At 48.2% G+C, this 20,662-nt stretch overlaps 1 protein-coding gene across 1 annotated transcript; it reads right to left on the bottom strand.

The window, feature by feature from the left end:
- Positions 1 to 12,254: 12,254 nt before the first annotated feature.
- On the bottom strand, positions 12,255 to 19,129 carry ETV7 (ETS variant transcription factor 7). Its single transcript, XM_032648905.1, is given in 7 exon segments — positions 12,255 to 12,372; positions 12,485 to 12,585; positions 15,183 to 15,325; positions 17,100 to 17,305; positions 17,421 to 17,427; positions 18,739 to 18,864; positions 19,066 to 19,129. Coding segments are annotated over 7 exon segments (765 nt in total).
- Between the last annotated feature and the right edge of the window lie 1,533 nt (positions 19,130 to 20,662).

Below are 20,662 nucleotides of genomic sequence, written 5' to 3' on the forward strand. Positions count from 1 at the left end.
GATCCCTCTACTTCCACCAGGGAACCAGAAAATGAGCTATCCAGGACAGACTTTGAAAGTCTTATCAAAGCAAGAGCCTTATTGACTGACAGGCAGGCAAGCCTGTTGGGTGAACTTTGCTGAGAGCAGAGCTGTTGCACTGCTATAATAATGCATATCTGTGTATGAGACTTAAAACTCCAGGGACCCCATAACACCTAGACACGTGGGAGAGAGTCGCTGTTTTGAATATGCTCTTCTGGGATACTTTTAATAGAAAATAGCATAGTCTCATTTATTATTATTATCATCATCATCTTCACAGATGGGCGCATTCAATATATACTGTTCCACAACTTGCATTTTTTTTTCCCCTAGATGTTCTTGTGGTGGTGGTTCCACAATAAACATTGTCTTAAGGGAGTTTTTGGCCAAAGAGCAGGGAAGACCCCCTTCTCCCTTCCAAGCCCCAGATAGTTTCTTTTTTTAACTCAGTGTGTGAAAGGGTTCAGAACTCCAAGAAACAGTCAATACTCAGGAGGGGTGTTCAGCAATGTCCCTGTATTTCCTACACAAGGTGACATGAAGAAAATTTCATTTTACACACACTGGCTCCTCAGCCTTCTGCAGATTAACTTTTCTCCTTGAAATTTTCAAAAGTTGGAGTGGAACTCCCAGCCCCCACTCCCAACTCAACTTAGGCAAGCACGGGGGAGAGGAGGGGACAAGGGGGTGGGCCCGAATCAGCTTGTCCACAGCTAGGTCACTACCTCCCTCCCCAAGGTAACACCCTTTCCTCTTTTAAACCCAAGGTGGTTGACAATTCGGACATCCAAGTTCAACTTTTCCTTTTTCACTTGAGGCACTGAGAGGTAAGTAAAATTCTCATGACTTAGTGGAAGACATGAAGACTAGAGAATTTCCCATGCTTTTAGTTTAATTCCTTGATACAGTTTATATAAATTATATAACCAAACCTAAGCCTCGCTGTGCCATGTTCTCTGAATCACGGTTTTACCAATTCCAAACATTCGTAGACAAGGATAGCATCAACATTTGGCAAATGACCAAGAGACCCCCAGCCCTGCACCTGGGGTCCACATGTCCATTCCACGTCACTACTTACAGATCTGCTTTTCTTTACATTAGCTGCATAGTATTTCATTGTATTTATTTATCCAAATCCCATTGCTAGTCATTTGGATTTTTCCAAGCTTTTGTGATTGTAACCCAGTGCTTCGGAGAATCTCTCTTTAAATATATTTTTGTGTTATGTGAGAACATTTCTGAAAGGTATATTCTTAGAAATAGAATGGCTGGGTTAAAAGGGAGACACGTTTAAATCTTTAGTAGACTCTACCAAATTCCTTTCCAAAACTTTGCACCTCTTCACACCTCCAGCTGTGGTTTGTGAATGTGGCTGCTTCTTCCCACTTACGACACCACTGAGCCTGTTCATTGCTGTCAATCCATGAGTCACTCACTCTTGTTTGAATTATTCGATTATTAGTGAAGCTAGGCATCTTCTCAGATGCTTCTTGGACTCTGAGTTTATTCTTGAGTAGCTGGTTCTTTAATTGAAAAAAATATTCAACTTATCAAGTTATATTGTTTCCTCCAGGAAGTGCTCATTATTCTCAAGCGAATATAAGGAAGCTCTTGCTTCCCATAACACACAAGAGTTTCTCACTTCCTGTAGAGAAAGCAATTACTCACTTCAGTGTCAGCCAAATGCAAAGCACTTAGAGTCAGATATGAGCACTTCTCAAAGGAAACCACCTCTCCACATTTCAAGGGCTTGTGTCACAGATAGGGCTTCAGGGGTAAATTTATAGACTTCACAGATGGGAAAAAGTCATTTCACACTGCAGATACAAATTTTACACAGACACACAAAAAAAGGACCATCAGTTGTTTACCTCAAGTAAGTATTGAGCAAAGTTAAATCTACTTTAATGTATTAAATGTTAAATTTATTTAAATTTTATTAAATATTAAAATCTTGATTGTCCTGATGATTGACCCCATTCACATTCATCCCAACCTCCTCCAAGGGTCTCTTCCTCTACCTCATAGGCTGGAAAACTGAAAAGTACATTTCCCAGATCTTTCTGTGGATTTAGCTGCTGCTGGAACAAGCAACATTAAGAGAAGCTGTGTACTTTTTAGCAGCAGGATTCCAGCGTGTTGCTGTCTGGTGGTGGTGTTCTGGAACATTGCTGGAGGTCCTACCTGGAACCCACCCCTCCAGCCCTTCCAATGACTTTGTAAACCTCTGATTCATTTTCTGCTAAAATTAGCTGACATAGTTTCTGTTTTCCTCCGATTGAACCCTGACTGATACAGCTCACAAATACTTGTCTTGATAGAGCCACGTGAGATATGAGAAAGAAAAGTCTAGACAAATGGCAGTGCAGGCATGAATCATGCTTATTAAGATTTTCCTAATAGCACTTTAATCAGATACCTCGTCCCTGTAGGAAATTTGAAAAGTACATAAAGCATGCAAAGAATGAAATAAAAACCATCTGTTATTCCACAAGAATCAAATGTTGATGAGAAGAAAACATTCAGCCCCTCTGAAATGCTGGTCCTAATCATCAGCTGCTGCTGTTTACTTGAATGTGGAATGACCAGCTCAGCCAAGGGGAACCTGGGCTGATTTGGGTGTTCACGTCTAATTTGAGAATGCAGAGCAGCTCCCAGCCACTTGCCAATAATAAGGGAGAAAATTTGTGGCAACAGAATGTGATAATAATAACTTATCCAATTTGTCTCCTAGTTCTAACCCAGACACCTGGCAGTAGTAGTGGGAGGCTGAGTATCTGTACTCTTTCTCTCTTCAATCATCCTGCCTGGACCCACACTGACCACTCCCCATGCCTGGAGAGGGCCCTTCATATGCCTGTAGCCCAAGCTAATCTGAAGTCTGTTTGTCTATTTATTGAAACTGGGCCTCTTCTTCCCATTTTTCATCCAAGGCCAGAGTTTCCTTCCAGAGACCTCCTTCCTCTGTGTCCAAGAGAAAATAATAATAAAAATAACTATCATTTATTGAATACTCTAAGCTACCATGAAGTTAATCCTTATAAGAATCCTACAAAGTAGAGATTATTTTCATTTTACAGATGAGAGACTCACAGTCAATTTCCTAACATTTCACAGTTCAGAAGAGGTGGAAGCAGGATTCAAACTCACAACAATTAGGATTCAAAGTCTGGGTTTTAACCTTTATGCTGTGTCCCACTCCCGTATCCCCAGGAAAGTGCCCCTGACCTGCTGCTCTCTTAGAGGAAACTGACACTCTACACAGGGGCTCTATTTGCTCATAAACTCTTTTTCTCTTTAGTAACACCTTTATTGAGCTCTAATTCAGATGCCATAAAGTTCACCATTTTAAAGTGTACAATTCAGCAGTTTTTAGTATATTCATACAGTTGTGTGTCAATTGCCACTGTCTAATTCCAGAACGTTTTCATCACTCTGAAAAGAAATCCCATACCCATTAGCTGTCACTTGCCATTTCCTCCTCCCTCCTGCCCCTGGCAGGTACCAATCTACTGTCTATTTCTATGAATTTGCCTCTTCTGGACATTTCATATAAATGGAATCATACAATAGGTAGCCTTTTGTATTTGCCTTCTTTCACTTAGCATAATGTTTTCAAGGTCATCCATGTTATAGCATGTATCAGAACTTTATTCCTTTTCGTGGCCAAATAATATTCCATTGTGTGGATATGCCATGTTTGTTTATCCATTATTCAGTTGTTTGTTTCTTTGGGTTGGGGGGAGGGGCTTTATGAATAATGCTGCTATGAACATTTGTGTGTGTATATATATATATATATTCATAAATGTTCAATTCTCTTGGTTATATGCTTAGGAATGAGATTCCTGGACCATATGGTAAATCTACTTTAGCTTTTTGAGAAAATGCTAAACTGTTTTTTCATAGCAGCTGCATATCTGCAATATATGAGGGTTCCAACCTCTCCACATCCTCTCCAACTCTTGTTATTGTCTGTCTTTTTTTTTTTTTTTTGCGGTACGCGGGCCTCCCACTGCTGTGGCCTCTCTTGTTGTGGAGCACAGGCTCCAGACGCGCAGGCTCAGTAGTTGTGGCACACAGGCCTAGTTGCTCCACGGCATGTGGGATCTCCCCAGACCAGGACTCAAACCCATGTCCCCTGCATTGGCAGGCAGATTCTCAACTGCTGCGCCACCAGGGAAGCCCCTCATTGTGGTTTGATTACATTTTCCTTATGATTAATGATGTTGAGCATCTTTTCATGTGCTTATTGGCCATTTTTATATCTTCTTTGGAGAAACATCTATTTAAGTCTTTTGCCCAATTTTTAATTGGGCTATTTGCCTTTTTTTTATTAGGTTGTGAGAATTCTTCCTTTATCCTGGATACAAGTCCCTTGTCAGATTCATGATTTGGAGATGTTTTCTCCAATTTTTGTGTTGCCTTTTTAGTTTCTTGGTAGTATCCTTTGAAGCACAAAAGTTTTAAATTTTAATGAAGTCTAATTTGTCAATTTTTTTCTTGTGTTGCTTGTGCTTTTACTGTCATATTTAAGGAACTCTTACTTAATCCAAGGTAATGAAGATTTACTCCTAATTTTCTTCTGAGTATTATGGTTTTAGCTCTTATATTTATGTCTTTGATACATTCTGAGTTAATTTTTGTATATGGTGTGAAGTAAGGGTACAACTTCATTCTTTTGCATGTGGATATCCATTTCTCTCAACACCATTTGTTGAAGAGACTATTCTTTCCCCACTGAATACTTTTGGCATGCTTATTGAAAATCAGTTGCCATAGATGTATGGGTTTATTTCAGGACTCTCAATTCTATTCCATTGATCTTCATGTCTATCAGTATGCCAGTACCACACTGTTTTGATTACTGTAGCTTTGCAGTAAGTTTTGAAATCAGGAAATGTGGGTCCTCCAACTTTGTTTTTCTTTTCAAGATTGTTTTGGCTATTGGGGGGTCACTTGCAATTCCATATGACTATTAGTATCAGCGTCTCCATTTATCTAAAAAAAAGGTTGGAATTTTGATAGGGATTGTACTGGATCTATAGGTCAATTTGAGGAGTTCTGCCATCTTAACAATATTAAATCTTCCCATCCATGAACATGGGATGTTTGCCCATTTTTAAAAATTCATTTTATTTATTTATTTATTTTGGCTGCAACAGATCTTAGTTGCGGCATGTAGGATCTTTTTTAGTTGTGGCATGTGGACTTCTTAGTTGCAGTATGCAGACTTCTTAGTTGCAGCATGCATGCAGGATCTAGTTCCCTGACCAGGAATCCAACCCCGGCCCCTTGCATTGGGAGTGCAGAGTCTTAACTATTGGACACCAGGGAAGTCCCTGCCCATTTATTTTGGTCTTCCTTAATTTCTTTCAACAATGCTTTGTAGTTTTCAGAGTATATCTCTAGCACTTTGTTTAAGTTTATTCCTAAATATTTTATTCTTCTTGATACTACTGTAGATAGAATTGCTTTTAAATTTCATTTACAAATGTTCATTATTAGTTTATAAAAATACAGTTAACTTTTGTAGATTGATCTTGTATCCTGCAACCTTGCTGAGAACCTGATGTGCACCCCACCCCCATCCCATGCCACAGGTTGAGAACCTAAGCATGTCACTGGCTGGAGTGGGCAATCATCTGACTGAGGGGAAATCCCTTCCTGATCAGAATTACTGGGATTTCAAGGGCCATATTTAGAACCCTGGGGCTTTGCAGCCAGAGCACTGTGAACAATACACAGGGCTTCCTTGAGCTGGGGTGTTTAGGGTAACCTGGAGCGTTAAGGTCTGTTCAGGAGACTTTATGATCTCATTGGTCTTATCTTGTGGCTCCCCCATGGGCAAATGAGGGGGATAGAGAGGGATAGTTCTGGGCCATGTTGGTCTTCTCCTCCCGGCCTTCCCGTCTGCATTATTCCTACCCATTAGGATTGAGTTTTGTTGCACATAACAGAAACTAACAACATTGACTATATCAGGTGTGACTTTTATGGTGGGAACCATAGACCAAATACAAGGGATCAGTCAGGGATTTCCCTGGTGGTGCAGTGGTTAAGAATCCGCCTGCCATTGCAGGGGACACAGGTTCAAGCCCTGGTCCAGTAGGATCCCACATGCCGCAGAGCAGCTAAGCCCGTGCGCCACAACTACTTAGCATGTGCACCTAGAGCCCGTGCTCTGCAACAAGAGAAGCCACCACAACGAGAAGCCCGTGCACCACAAAAAGAGTAGCTCCCGCCCATCACAACTAGAGAAAGCCCATGCACAGCAATGGAGACCCAACACAGCCAAAAATAAATAAATAGCAGACTGCAAGGGGAAAGTTGATGTACGTGACGATGACTTGCTTCTACTTTCACAAGCGTTTCACATCTCTGGCAGCTCAATTTAAAACTGGCCCCTTCACTTAACTCTGTCTTACTTTCCTTCATGGTGCTCATCACCACCTGACACCATATGCTGTGTTTATCACTTACTCATCTGTCTTGGTTACCACTGTATTCCCCAGTTTCTAGAACAGTGCCTAGTGTATCGTAGGTGCTTAATAAATATTTGTGAAGTAAATGAATACATTATTTCATTTGAAGTTTCTCAAGAAAATGTGGCAAGTAGGGCAGAAGATGCTGTTCCTCATTTTACAGATGTAGAAACAGGCCCAGGAGGCTGACTTCACTCAAAGCCACCAGGGAACTGAGGGAGCCTCAGTCCTTTTGATTCCAAATCAGTGGCTGAGTGTGTGGGTGAGGGTAGATAGACTTTTGACACACCTCTGGCCTCTGCTCAGAAAGTTGGTAAACTACTCAGGGAAGAGGTGATAAGAAAAGCAGATAAGGTACTCCCAACAAAGAGACTGGGAATCTAGGAATTTCAGAAACCATTGCCCTGCTGGTTGGGAAAGGGTGGGTGACATCACTGAACAAGTAGCTTTTTGGTACCTTCAATTCCACCCTCACTCCTGCTACTAACTCTGTCCAGAGAGGTGGTGAGCTCCCCATCCCTGTATTCAAGCAGGGGCTGGATGTCTCCTTACAGAGCATGCCTGAGCTGGAGAGTTGTACTCACATCTTAGTAGGAGAGGGCGGGCATGCTCTGTCACAGAACAGACACTCAGCAGAAAGTGGCCCGAACACCAACACAAGAGGCTTTGCGCCACCTGGTGAACGTGGTTTTAAACTGCAGGCTCTTCCATGGAGAGAAGCCTGCAGCCTGAGTGTCCCTAGAATCCTAAGCAGTGAAACCAGACTAGACTACAGGGTTTGCGAGAAATCAGGGGGGCGCCCTGCACTGGGCCAGGCACCAGCAGGCGTCAGAGAGGTCACTAGTACAGGGAGGACTTATTAACAGGACTCAGGAGTTGCTGAGGCATATCCCTGGATTTGGAGGGAATGCGTCCTTCCCACACTTTATTCCGGATTCCTGGGATGACAAACTGGGAAGCTACCTGAGGGCGGGGGAAGGGTGCAGGAGGAGGCTCATTTGTTCATTCCACTCATCTTTGCATTTGGGAGTGACCTTGAATTGTCTTTGAAGTAAAAAAACAAAACAAAAAAACCTCCATGTTTTTGCTACATGGGTATCAGATTCTGAAAGATTTTGTCTGCCAAAGTGCATATTTTCATTATGTTTGTTACACTATTATTTGCTTATTATCTTACTGTATCATTTATTATCATCAAAGGCCTCTGTAACTGCCAGTAGAAGCCATGATGAGCTCCATGCATTAGCCTTACCACACGAAGTTCATTTAATGTCAACAGACCTGAAAACATCTGAGCGTCAGTGGGCCAGTGCAGCTCCATCTGAGGTGAGTGTTGGATTCTGCTCATCCCCCCTAAAACCCTGAAATGGGCCCCAGCTCCCACCTCAGACTCTGCTCTGGGCAGTGAACCACAGGGCTCAGCTGCCCCTGCGGGGAACGTGCCCCCATCCCAGGCCAGCTGCTCCTCTCACCATTGCTCCTTCCAGTTTCACTTCATTCCCGAGAAAAGAGCACAATTTTAATCAACTGTCCATCCCAAGCCTAGATATGGGTGTCAGAGGCCAGTCGGGCTCCTGTGACATGGTGCACAGGGCCAGCACAGGGCCTGGGACCACGCTTCCCAGTAAAGTCTGTTGGGTGAACAACTGAATTCTCCCTGTGGACGGGCTTCAAGCAATGTTTTATATGCTCGTAGCATCAGCTGCCGCATGGTTATGCTCAGGTGGTGCTGTTGGGAGTTTCCCCCTGCATTCCTCATGGGTCAGACACAGGACGGCCCCCTTCCTCTTCCTAAAGGCTCTCTCCTCACCCTCTCAGGGTCTCAGCCCCAATCCTGGTCTGCTTCCCTGTCTGAGTGAGCCGGGCTGACCCCAGCATGAACTTCAGGGACCCCCTCTGCCCTCCTACAGGGATGGGCCTCTGCAGTCTGCCCTGCTCCCATTTGCCCTGCACGTCACATTCTCCCTGACCCCTCATGATCAGAAGGCCCTCCTCCACACTGCACCTCCAGACTTCACCCCTCCAAAAGGGAAGGAGAAAAACAGAGCAGAAGCCTGTGTGATCTCCTTAGGACACTCTCCCTGCCCCTGCCCCGCAAGCAGAATTCACCAGAGCCACTACTTTCTCCACATTCACCTCTCAGTGACCTCCCCCTGAGGACTGCAACAAAGTCCGCTCATCAGCTACTTCTGCTTCCCCCACTGACGTGTGAACTTCCCAAGGGCAGGGCCCAACTCTCCTTTGTATACCACCCCCAGCCCTCCCCATAGGAGCAGTTAATTTACAAGCATTAGGGAATTTAAAAAATTAAGATCACGATTAACATATTTTGAGGACTTCCCCAGCAGTCAGGTGATTAGGACTCCAAGCTTCCACTGCAGGGGACAGAGGGTTCGATCCCTGGTCAGGGAAATAAGATCCCGCATGCTGAGTGGTGCAGCCTAAATAAATAAATAAAAATTTAAAAACTAAAAAAATTTTTTAAACATGCACATTCTGATTTCAGGACAACCCACTTCAAAACTCCCCACCCAAATCTTGGGGCTGTCCCAGGAGTGGCTTAGTTCAGAGGTCATCAAACTGAGTGGTCAAGCCAGCGTGGAGGAGGGGACCGAGGGGACCTGACACCAGCATTGCACAGGGCTCCTCCTTGAGCCTGGGCCACCTTCACGTTCACCACCAGACCCCGGATGGCTTGGAGGCATCAGGACCTCGCTCTGTAAGTGTGTGTGTTTTCTGTGTGTCTCTATAAAACTTAAGAGAACACTTGACTAGAAAATGTAGATTAACACCATAGGGAGGAACCAGAGGAAGAAGCCAAGAAAGGCTGTCACAACTAGGATCCTGCATGAGAAAGACGTTGGGTCACCAGCATCAGCCCAGGCTTCCTGCAGTAAGAGCCTTGAGATGTGGCAGGGCCACTAGGATGGGAGAAAGTGCTGGAACATTGTACACCTTAAACTTGCACAACATTATATATGTCTCAGTAAAGCTGGGGGGAAGTGCTAGATCTGGAGCTTTCTTTCAAGAGAAAAAGACTTTGTTGGCAAGAATCCACATAAGGAGGGGCTTCCCTGGTGGTCCAGTGGTTAAGACTTTGCCTTCCAATGCAGGGGGTGCGGGTTTGATCCCTGGTTGGGGAGCTAAGATCCCACGTGCCTCGTGGCCAAAAAACCAAAATATAAAACAGAAGCAGTAAAGACTTTAAAAATGGTCCACATCAAAAAAAAACTTAAAAAAAAAAAAAGAATCCACATAAGGAGAAGGTGGACGTGATGGAGCCCATGCTCCTGGGTTAGTGCTGTAAATGGCTTGACTGGATGGAGACAGTGACTTGTATCATGAACTTCTTAATACACTCACTTTTTTTCATAAACTCTTTATTTCCTGTTGACATTAATGTAATCTGGCAAAAAAGGACGTGGCTGGCTACTTTTTCAAACCATGGGACTCTATTTCCTGCTCGTTAAGATGATTTGTGAGGAAGTCCATCTTGATATATGTTGTTTTCAGTGACCCACCACTTTTCAGGAATTTAATTGTGTAAAAAATGGATATAAACCCAGAGCTTCCTTTCATGCCAGGTACACAGGAGGTGCTCAATTAATGTTCATGGAAGGAAAGGCTGAATGAATCCCTTTATTTCTGGCACCCAGGCATCCATCCCAGACCAGGGCCTAAAGTTCCTGGAGAAACGGGGTGCAGCTCAGTCCAGAGCTGAGTGGAGAGTCCAGGGATCTGGGGTCTGGGGTGGTGGACTCTGCTCAAGCCCACTTCTCACTTCTGGCCCCAACGGTCCCAGCGTTGGGTGAGATTTAACACCACCCCTCCCCCCGCCGCCATAAAGACATAGTCTTTGGGATATGCAGCTGTTGACAACCATTAACACAACAGCAGGCAGATGCCAACATCATAACTGGAAGAAGTGACTTATGACTCCATCCTCTCATTTAAACCTCTACGTCTTGGACCCATGAGATGCGAGACAATTAGAAATGAGGCACTGTGAAGAGGCAGCACGCTGAGCTGGGCTGTATGTCCTTGGGCATGTCACTCCCCCTCTCTGGCCTCAGCTGCCTTGTCTGTAAGAGGAGAGGCTGGACAAGTTGATTTCGATGGTCCCTCCCAGTCCACTTATGTAGTTCTGGACTGGGGATGATGAGAAACGCTATGGGGCATGGGTTCATCCTGGAGCAAAGTCAAGGAGATGGAACAGTCTCAGGAAGACTAAAGGGGCCTAGGATTTTCCTGCTAAACCTTTTGGCCAAGGCCCCTGCCTGGCCCCTTCTAGTGTGGAATTGTCCAGGGCCCAAGACGGGACTAAGCCAGGATTTTCCCTGCTTATGAGCAGTCACAGCTTTGAGTTCCAAATCAGCTTCTCGGCTACAGTGACCCAAGGCCAGATCAGGCCCAGCCAGATGGGGGTGGCCGGTGGGGGTGTTTTCCTGACCCGCTGGAGGCAAGAGGCAAAGGTGGTTTCCTCCTTCCAGAAAAGAAGATGTGAATCCAGGAAGTTCTGTTTTCAATGAACTGAAAACACTCCCTTCCCTTTCTCCGCCAGCTTCCCCGGGGTTGCAAGGGCAGAGGCTCTGACCCCATCAGGAGGTACCTGGGGGGCTGGGGAGCATCGAGGAGAAGCTGAACCAATAGCAGAGGCATTTTCATGCTTTAGAGCAGCTTTGGGTTTGCAGAGTTTTCTTAATTCCTTATACCGCAGTCACGTACTTCACAACTACGGTCTTATTCAAGTTTTCTGGGAATCCTGTGAGGTCGGGTTAGGAATAGCATCCCCATTTTGCAGATGAGAAACGTGAGGCTCCAAAGAGAGAGAATAACTTGCCCAAGGTCAATCGGCAGATACGGGTATAGGAGCATAGGAAGCCAGCATGTGGGCGGCGTGGGCGATCTTTACTGGGTCATGATCAGAGTCGCCAAGGACTGAAAACTGAGGACAGGGGAGTTGGGCCAGGTGAAATAAACTGTTTATGAAGATGCTGAGGGCAGAGAGGTAGGGCTATGGCCTCTGCTTGAGAAGTGCCCATGACATTCAGAGGCACTAAAAGAAAACAGGTCACAGCACTGGGTTCGAGGGAAGCATCCCAGCTCGGCAAGCCTCTGCCTCCATTTCCCCATGTTTAAACCTCCAGTGGTTGGTATGTGAATTGAATGAGATAAAATATAGGTAGACCCCTTGGCACAAGGCCTGGCACATGGTAAGCACTTAACTGTCAGGCATCATCATTGTTATCATTACTAAGGTTGACAAAGCAGTAATTCTTTTTTCCATTTCATGCACCAGCCCCCTGAGGGTGGTTTTCATGAGTATGCTCATTTTGCAGATGAGGAAAACTGAGGCTCAGTGAGGGACTTCTGCTTCCTTCTTCTGTAAATTGAAGGAACTGGGCTGGATGTTCTCTCAGCGACTGGCTTCCTCTCCTGAGCTGGGCAGGTACTAAGGGGCAGGGTAGGGAGAAAGTTCACTCCCCGTGCTCCCACTTAGCAACCAGCACTGCCCTACCCAAAGAATGCCCCCACGGTGTCCTGGAGGTGAGGCCTGCCGGTTCTCAGCTGTTCCAGATCCCCAGGCAGCTTTGAGGTCTGAGACACCAGCTCTGATCCGAGAGTGCAAAACCCAGCTGGGGTTCCCTGCTGCCCTGGGAGGAGGGAGGAACAGTTAGCTGCCTTCGTGGGAGACTCAGTCTCTGACCTGTTGGTGCCCGGTGTCTGGAGTCCACATGTCCTTCACAGAGAGACTTCCAGCATCTCCTCCTTGAAGTCCACCCTGTCCTGCTCCTGGCTCTCCAGAAGCTCCCTGCTGTTGCCCTTGTCCTGATTGATCTTCCTGGGTGTCTTCAGAAATCTGGAATTCAGGCCCCAGCTGCAAATCAGCCAGTGCCCCAGCTGCAGAGGGCTTCCAGGCCACCCCACCCCAGCTCCACTCCGCCTGGCATCTTGGCCCCTAGGCCACTCACCTGAACAGGAGTTTCTGCCTGGGTTCCTTCTTAATGATGTTCAGATTATGGTAGGGGCACAAGGCACGTGACATCTTCTCATAGGTCACATTCACCTGCTTCTGGAAGGAAAAGCAGCCCCACATCAGCCCCTACTCCCCACCCTGCTCCTTCCAGGCCTGGAAGGAGCAGGTTGGACTGGATGGTTTCTTAAGCCCCTCAGCCCAGGGGTCTGTTAGGGAATATGAAAGTTCTCATGCATTGGGAAGGAGAAAGGCAGGGGAAGGCCAGGGTGGGGGGTGTGGGAAGAAACAATGGGATGGTTCTGTCATCTACTTGACTGAGACCCATGGGCCAGGAGTGAATTGCATGTTGCTTTTAAATGGCAAATGTCACGAGTAGTAACAAATAAATATATAGTTAGTAGGAGAGACAGCATGGTGGGGTAGCATGAGGGCCTTGCCACCTAGCTGTGTGACTTTGACCAAGTCAGTTTTTCCTCTCTCTGGGGAGTGGACTGTGCAGACAGAGTAGGGACAAAGAGGCTGGGCTTTGGTGTCAATTTAAGCTCCAGCTCCACCATTTGGCAGCTGTGTGACCTTGGATAAGTTTCTTTACCTCTCTGCATCTGTTGCCCCAGCTATAAAATGAAGATAAAAACATCAATCTCACAGATTTGTTGTGAGCATTAAATTAGTTAATCCATGAGAGCACTTAGCACAGTGCTTCACATGTGGTCTGTGCTCACTAAATGGAATTGCTGCTCTTGGGGCCTCAGTTGCCCTCCCTCCAGATAAGCACACCCAAACTTTAGTCATTTGCATCCTTCCAGCCACCAGCACTACCCAGAGGCCACAAAACAGGGTGGCGCCCAGAGCTACTTGGTCTGGATTCAGGTCTCTGCTCTGCCACCTACTGGCTGCAAACACTGGGACAAGTTGATACACCTCTCTGTGCCTCAGTTTCCCCATCTGATAATATCCACCCCATGAGGTTGTTGTGAGGATTAAATGAGTTAATACAGGCAAAGCCCTCTGAGCAATGCTTGGCAATCAAATGCTGTGCCATTTTAGGAGATGCTATATATTGCAGATGATCATTATTGGTTTCTTGTTTGTTTGTTTTAATTTATTTAACTTATTTATTTATTTTTGGCCGTGTTGGGTCTTTGTTGCTGCGCATGGGCTTTCTCTAATGGCGGCGAGCGGGGGCTACTCTTCGCTGTGGTGCGCGGGGCTTCTCATTGTGGTGGCTTCTCTTGTTGCAGAGCACGGGCTCTAGGCACAAGGGCTTCAGTAGTTGCAGCATACGGACTTAGTAGTTGTGGCTTGCAGGCTCTAGAGCACAGGCTCAGTAGTTGTGGCGCATGGGCTTAGTTGCTCCACAGCAGGTGGGATCTTTCCGGACCAGGGCTCGAATCCATGTCCCCTGCATTGGCAGGCAGATTCTCAACCACTGCGCCACCAGGGAAGCCTGATCATTATTGTTAATAGTTTTCTTTAAAGACTCTTTTTAACCTAAATGAATTTATTTATAGACTAGCACACTGGTTTTATATCACCACTGTCAATCATGAGATTGACAAAGTAGTTAAATTTTGTAATCCTAATGCTTACTAAAATAAATAATTATTAGAATTTGGAGTAAACCACCTAAAATCCCCTGGCAGACACCCATTTAGGTATGGGCGCTCCTCACGTTAGGAATGCTGGCCTCGGTCATCCCCAGGCCTTTCCAGCCCTGACCGCTGATGTTCTGCAGGGCCTGAGACCTGGGTTTCTGTCCCAGCTTCCTCCAGGGTACCAGCTTCCTCATCTGGCTTAACAGCAAATGATGCACAATTCATGTAAGCGTGCTTTGAAAGCCTCAAATGCTAAGGAAAGGTGGAATTAAGCAATTAGAAGGCAAGATTCCTGAGTTCCAGGGCCAGTCCCCATCCTCAAGAAGTAACTGCCTGTCCCTCGGAATCTCCCAAAATAAAATGATCCCAGCAACAGCCACTATGGAGAATATATGGAGGTTCCTTAAAAAACTAAAAATAGAATTACCATATGACCCAGCAATCCCACTACTGGGCATATACCCAGAGAAAACCATAATTCAGAAAGGCACATGCACCCCAATGTTCACTGCAGCACTATTTACAATAGCCAGGTCATGGAAGCAACCTAAATGCCCATCGACAGACGAATGGATAAAGAAGATGTGGTACATATATACAATGGAATATTACTCAGCCATAAAAAGGAACGAAATTGGGTTATTTATAGAGACGTGGATGAACCTAGAGACTGTCATACAGAGTGAAGTAAGTCAGAAAGGGAAAAACAAATATCGTATATTAACGCATATATGTGGAACCTAGAAAAATGGTACAGATGAACCAGTTTGCAAGGCCTCTGAGACACAGATGTAGAGAACAAACATATGGACACCAAGGGGGGAAGTGAGGGTGGGGAGTGGGGGGATGAACTGGGAGATTGGGATTGACATATATACACTAATATGTATAAAATAGATAACTAATAAGAACCTGCTGTATAAAAACTAAATAAATAAAATTCAAAAAAAAATTTAAGAAAAAAATGATCCCAACACTTCTGGGGCTGCTGGTGAAGCTCCCATCAGTTGAGGCCTGTCCCCTAGTGCTGAGGGGTCCACTGTGGCCCCTGCCCTATCATGTGTGTTGAGACCATCCTGCCTGCTGGCTGAGGTTCACCTTGTGGCTTCCCCAGAATCTGGCAAGCCCATTTGGATCCACAACTCAGAAGATCTTGGCATTATTGTCTTCCCACTTGATGTAGGGCTCGTACCAGGTGTCAGAGAGCAGCTGATACTTGTAATCCCACAGCAGCTGGCAGTCTGCAGTTGAGCACAGAGGGTGCAGACGGGGCGCCTTCATGGAGCTGTGAGGATGAGCATGGGAAAGGTGCTCTGGGGCTCTCGAAGCCGGGGCCCCGGCGTGCAGCGGGATGGTGAAGACGACGGTACTAACAGAAACAGCCACACGTGGGGCCTCATTACTCATCTCATTCAATCATCCTGACTCTAACAGGTGGAGACCTTTACCCCCAGGAAGGGATGAGGAAATGGGCTCAGAGAGGTATGGACATATCCCAGTCACCAGGCTTCTAAGGAGCAGGCGGAATGGGGAGCCTAACCCAGCTCTTCAGACACCAAAGCCAACACCCTTCGCCTGGGGGCAGGTGGCAGGGGCACTGGCCAGTGGCTGGCAGCTGGAACCCTGTCTCCAGGTCCCTCTCTGCCCCTGGCCCAGTCACTCAACCTCCCGGATCTCTATTAAATCAGGATTGTAACATCCATCCTATCCAGCCAGCACCCTAGCAGGAGGTTCTGGAAAATCGAATGTGCTACCATGAAGGGCAAGTGGCAGAGGGAGCCTGGGCGCAAGCTCGTAAGTCCCACCTGGGCCACCTGGCTCGGGCGTGGGGGGCAGGTTACCGGACTTCTTCTGAGCCATAGTTTCCTCGTGTTGGGTGATGTGAGGATTAAGTAACATAATCGACCAAAAGAACCTTAGCACAGTGCCTGGTACAGAGTAAGTGCTCAAAGAATGTTAAGCATTATATTGAAATTAAATAACTGTGTTTCAGTGACTCCCAGTCACTTTCAACCCAGGAGCTAAGTTTCTGCCCCCTCTGTGGTGTCTTAGGATAAATGTAGTGGCCCCGCCATGACTAGAAAACACACTTTGGGAAGGCAGTCAGCTTATCTGTCAGTCCGTCTGGTTACCTGTCTGTTAGTCAGTCCTTTAACAATGAATGTGGAGAAGTATATCACCTGATTAGAGCTCAGGCCCTAGAGTCAGACTGCCTGGATTCACACTTCAATTCTGCTACTTCCTGCTGTGTGACCATGGGAAGGTCACTTAACCTCTCTGTCCCTCATTTTCCTTATCTGTAAAATGGGGCTAATAATAATACCAACCTCAGAGGGCTGCTGGGAGGTTAAATAAAAGCCTTAGAACCATGCCTGGCACATAGTAAACACTCAACTATTTAAAAATAAATAAAGTTTTTGGGCTTCCCTGGTGATGCAGTGGTTAAGAATCCTCCTGCCAGTGCAGGGGACACTGGTTCGATCCCTGGTCCGGGAAGATCCCACATGCCGCAGAGCAACTGAGCCCGCAAGCCACAACTACTGAAGTTCACATGCCTAGAGCTCGTGCTCCACAACAAGAGAAGCCACCGCAATGAGAAGCCCACACACTGCAACAAAGAGTAGCTCCCGCTCGCCACAACTAGAGAAAGCCCGCACGCAGCAACAAAGACCCAAAGCAGCCAAAAATAAATTAATTATTAAAAATTAATTATAAAAATAAAGTTTTAAAGGGGGAGGGGGCATACTCTAGGCCAGTCTGACTGTCTGAACTATGACTGGTAAATCGTCCCTGGCCTGGACATAGGGTGGGCTTGGCGATCCCGGGCAGCACTTTCTGCCTGCTGTGACCAGACTGTGACCAGCACACAGGAGAGTCACTCCACACACCACTGCCAAGCACAGACCCTCTCATTCCCCAGATCAAAATAACCCTCCTTGTCACCCACCCACCTCTGGGACTCAGCCTCAGCACACCTCCCTCCTGTGTGCCAGGGGAGCACAGCCTCCTACTCACCAGTGATCCTGCCATCAATGGGGGCCTGTGGCATCGTGGGGAAGGAGGAGACTCCCTCAGCCCTGCAGCTGAGCTCCACACAGTGAGATAAACTGAGTGACTCCTGCCTGCTGAGGGGCCAGCTGGCCAGGCCAGGGGCATCCACATGGCTCAAGGAGCTGGCAAGCCCCAGGGCTGGTGGCTGCTGCAGGAGGCCCCGATCCCCTCTGCAAGCAGAGGAGCACCATCGATTCTTTGGGCCCAGAGCCTCCCCCGACCCAGACCCCCTCAGTGACATGCGCAGGAGCCCGTGGGGCTGCACTCCTAGTGCTCTCCCCACACCCAGCCCCTGGTTAGAAGGTCAGGGAAGCACTGGAGGGTGTGGGTGAGGGCCAGACAGCCCAGGTGCTAACCCTAGCTCCCAGACAAGTAACTTAGTTTCTCAAACCTGCTCCCTCATCTGTAAAATTGTTCACAATGCCAAGAGGTGACACAGCCAGGTCCAGAACCCAGGTGCCCTCTTCATCCACCCAATAACTATTGATGGAGAACCTTCAATGAGACAGGCATTGTTCTAAGAATGTTGGGGACACATCACTAAACTGAAAAGAGCTTCTGCCCTCATGGAGCTTTATATTCTAGTGGGGTAGGGAGGGGGAGGAAGACAGATGATTAAAATAAAAAAGGAAATAGAAGTAGTATACAATATGGGGGGAAGGGATAAAGCACTACCATACAAGGCAAATAGGGAATTCTGGGAAATGCCTCACAGACATGATAACATTTGAACAGACACCTAAGGAGGTAGATGAGTGAGCTATGTGGGCATGTAGAGAAGAGATTGCAAGGCAGAGGGAACAGTAAGTGCAAAGGCCCTGAGGCAGGGGTGTCTCTGGCTTGTTCAATGAGCAGGGAGGCTGGTGTGGCTGGAGAAGCATGAGCGAGAGGGAGAGGAGTGGGAGAGGACAGCAGAGGGCAGGGAGGTCGTTGTATGGACTGGGGCTTTGACGAGTGAGATGAGAACCACTGGAAGATTTTGAGCAAAGAAGTAACATGACCTGACTTATGAATCTCTGGCTACTCTGTTGAGAATAGATCATAGGAGATCAAGGGCAGAAGCAAGGAGACCAGTGAGAAGGTTCTCCAGAGGAGGCAGGGGCTGGACCCTGGGCAGCACTACAGGTGTGTGAAGTGGTTGGATTCTGGGTAGATCTTGAAGGTAGAGCCAGCAGGAGTTGTTGACAGTTGGGATGAGGATGAGAGAGAAAGAAAGTAATCAAAAATGACATCCAGCGTTTTGGCCCAAGCAACTGGAAGGTTGCAGCAGTGAGTAAGGACTGGGAGTGACATGAACAGCCCTGTGTGCAGGTCCCTGGAGACCCTGAGGAGAGCAATTTCCATGGAGAGATCAGGAGGAGAAGAGAGGGATGCCACATAAACAACCCTCTGCTGGAGAGGAGAGCAGAGAAAGGGGGAGATGAGAGGCAAGGCCCCTCGGCTAGAGGACAGTCACAGAGGGCAGGGGTGAGAGTTGGGGAGGCAGGGCAGGGGGAGATGGGGAGCTTGGCCCACAATGCTGCCTCTTTCATCATTTTGCCTGGAAGAAGCTCTGCCCTCTGATGAGGCCAATCTGGGTGAGGGTCTCAGAGAGCCTCTTCACCTTCCAGGCAGCAGGGGAAGGGCTGAGTGGGCACCCTCTGCCTGAAAGCTCTTCCGAAAAAGGGCCCTCATGCCACAGCTTGCCGCTAGGTCTTGATGTACTGGAGCAACTCATACAGAACGTCAGCTGAAGCGGGGGGGCGCTGGAGGGCAGGCTGCTGACCAGGTGTCAGCTGGCATGTCCGTCACAAGATTTGTCTTGATGGAGATGCTACACAGAGGACTTAGGATGGAAATGGGGAAGGGAGAGGGAGGGAGCAAGACAGCTCCCCACGCCCACCCCCCCCCCCCCGGGTTTGCATCAGAGAAGCCAGTGAGTGACCCTGACCTGAACCCAGGGAACGGAGTGGGAAGTCGTCCTTGGTGAGGATGCAAAGGGCTCGGCCGTTCATCTCAAAGTCCTGCTCCCTGGTGTGCTGCAGCCAAGCGCAGCCAGTGCAGCTCGTCCTTGTTGCTGGAGAGCATGGGCTGGATGGGGTTGACGGAACCCCAAGGAGGTGCCCAGAGAGGAGGGCTTGGCTACGGGGTGCCTGACTCTCTGGCTCAAATCGCCTCACCTCACAGATGAGACAGAGTTCAGCCTTGAGCATCCGACGAGGCACTTCCAGCCTGGTCGGGCGGCCCAGTGGCCACACAGCCTCACAGGCTGTCTGCAGTCTGACTGCCCTTTGTTTCTCCAGAGGCAGAACTACCTGGCTTGACTCTTGGGCTTGCAGTTTGCAAGCCGCAGGCCTGCGTGGGTCTTGGCATCTGGAAAACGGGGCTGGTGGTCGAGAACAGTGGAGCGTGTAAAAGCGGCAGTATTTGGGTGGGCGGGCTGTGTTCATCCCTGCTCTTTCTCTTGAGTTCTCCCCAAACTTCCTTCTTCCCTTTCCATCTGAGCCTCTTCCTCCTGTCCCCACACCCCTCCCCCAAGAGAAGGGTCTCACTTATCCAAGTGTTGAACAATCACTGATCTCAGCCTTTCTGCCAGAAGCTATGTTAGGCGCTGGGGTCAACGGGGAAGTTACAACTTTTTTTTTTTTTTTTTTTTTGGGGTATGCGGGCCTCTCACTGCTGTGGCCTCTCCCGTTGCGGAGCACAGGCTCCAGACGCGGAGGCTCAGCAGCCGTGGCTCACGAGCCCAGCCGCCCCGCGGCATGCGGGATCCTCCCGGACCGGGGCACGAACCCGCGTCCCCTGCATTGGCAGGCGGACCCTCAACCACTGCGCCACCAGGGAAGCCCTGGAAGTTACAACTTTTAAAGTTGCAGGCTGGAAGGGCAAACAGTGACCTGGGGCCCTTTCAGAGACGAAGAGCCGGTTTACATGATTTGAAGGCTGGGCACCTGCCCTAAAGCTAGGGCGCCTGAAATAGGGCCGGGCACGTGACAGAGGGCCAAGCGGCCCCGCCCCCGCCGTCCAGAATGGAGCCCGGGTCTCGCGGAGCGTGAATTCCCGGCTCGGCGTCTCTTCCCTCCACCCTGGCAGAGTGCCCAGCGCCCGATGGGAGGGCGGCACGAAGCCCGGCCGCGCCCATGGCCGAACTGCCGCCGCGGGCTGGACTGACCCCGCCAGCTAATCCCCGTCCGCCCTCCGGGCCGCGCGCCAGGTAAGTTGGGCCCGGCCCCGGCGCCGCGTCCCCGGGCCTCCCCTCCCGGCGAGACCAACTTTTTTTTTTTTTTTAATTTTTTTTTTTTTTTTTTTAGTTTTTTATTTTTTGCGTAATGTGGGCCTCTCACTGTTGCGGCCTCCCCCGTCGCGGAGCACAGGCTCCGGACGCGCAGGCTCAGCGGCCATGGCTCACGGGCCCAGCCGCTCCGCGGCATGCGGGATCCTCCCAGACCGGGGCACGAACCCACGCCCCCTGCATCGACAGGCGGACTCTCAGCCACTGCGCCACCAGGGAAGCCCGAGACCAACTTTTGAGGCACAGGGATTCGCTT

Source organism: Phocoena sinus, chromosome 11, assembly GCF_008692025.1.
Source record: "Phocoena sinus isolate mPhoSin1 chromosome 11, mPhoSin1.pri, whole genome shotgun sequence".
NCBI classification, from domain to species: Eukaryota; Metazoa; Chordata; class Mammalia; order Artiodactyla; family Phocoenidae; genus Phocoena; species Phocoena sinus.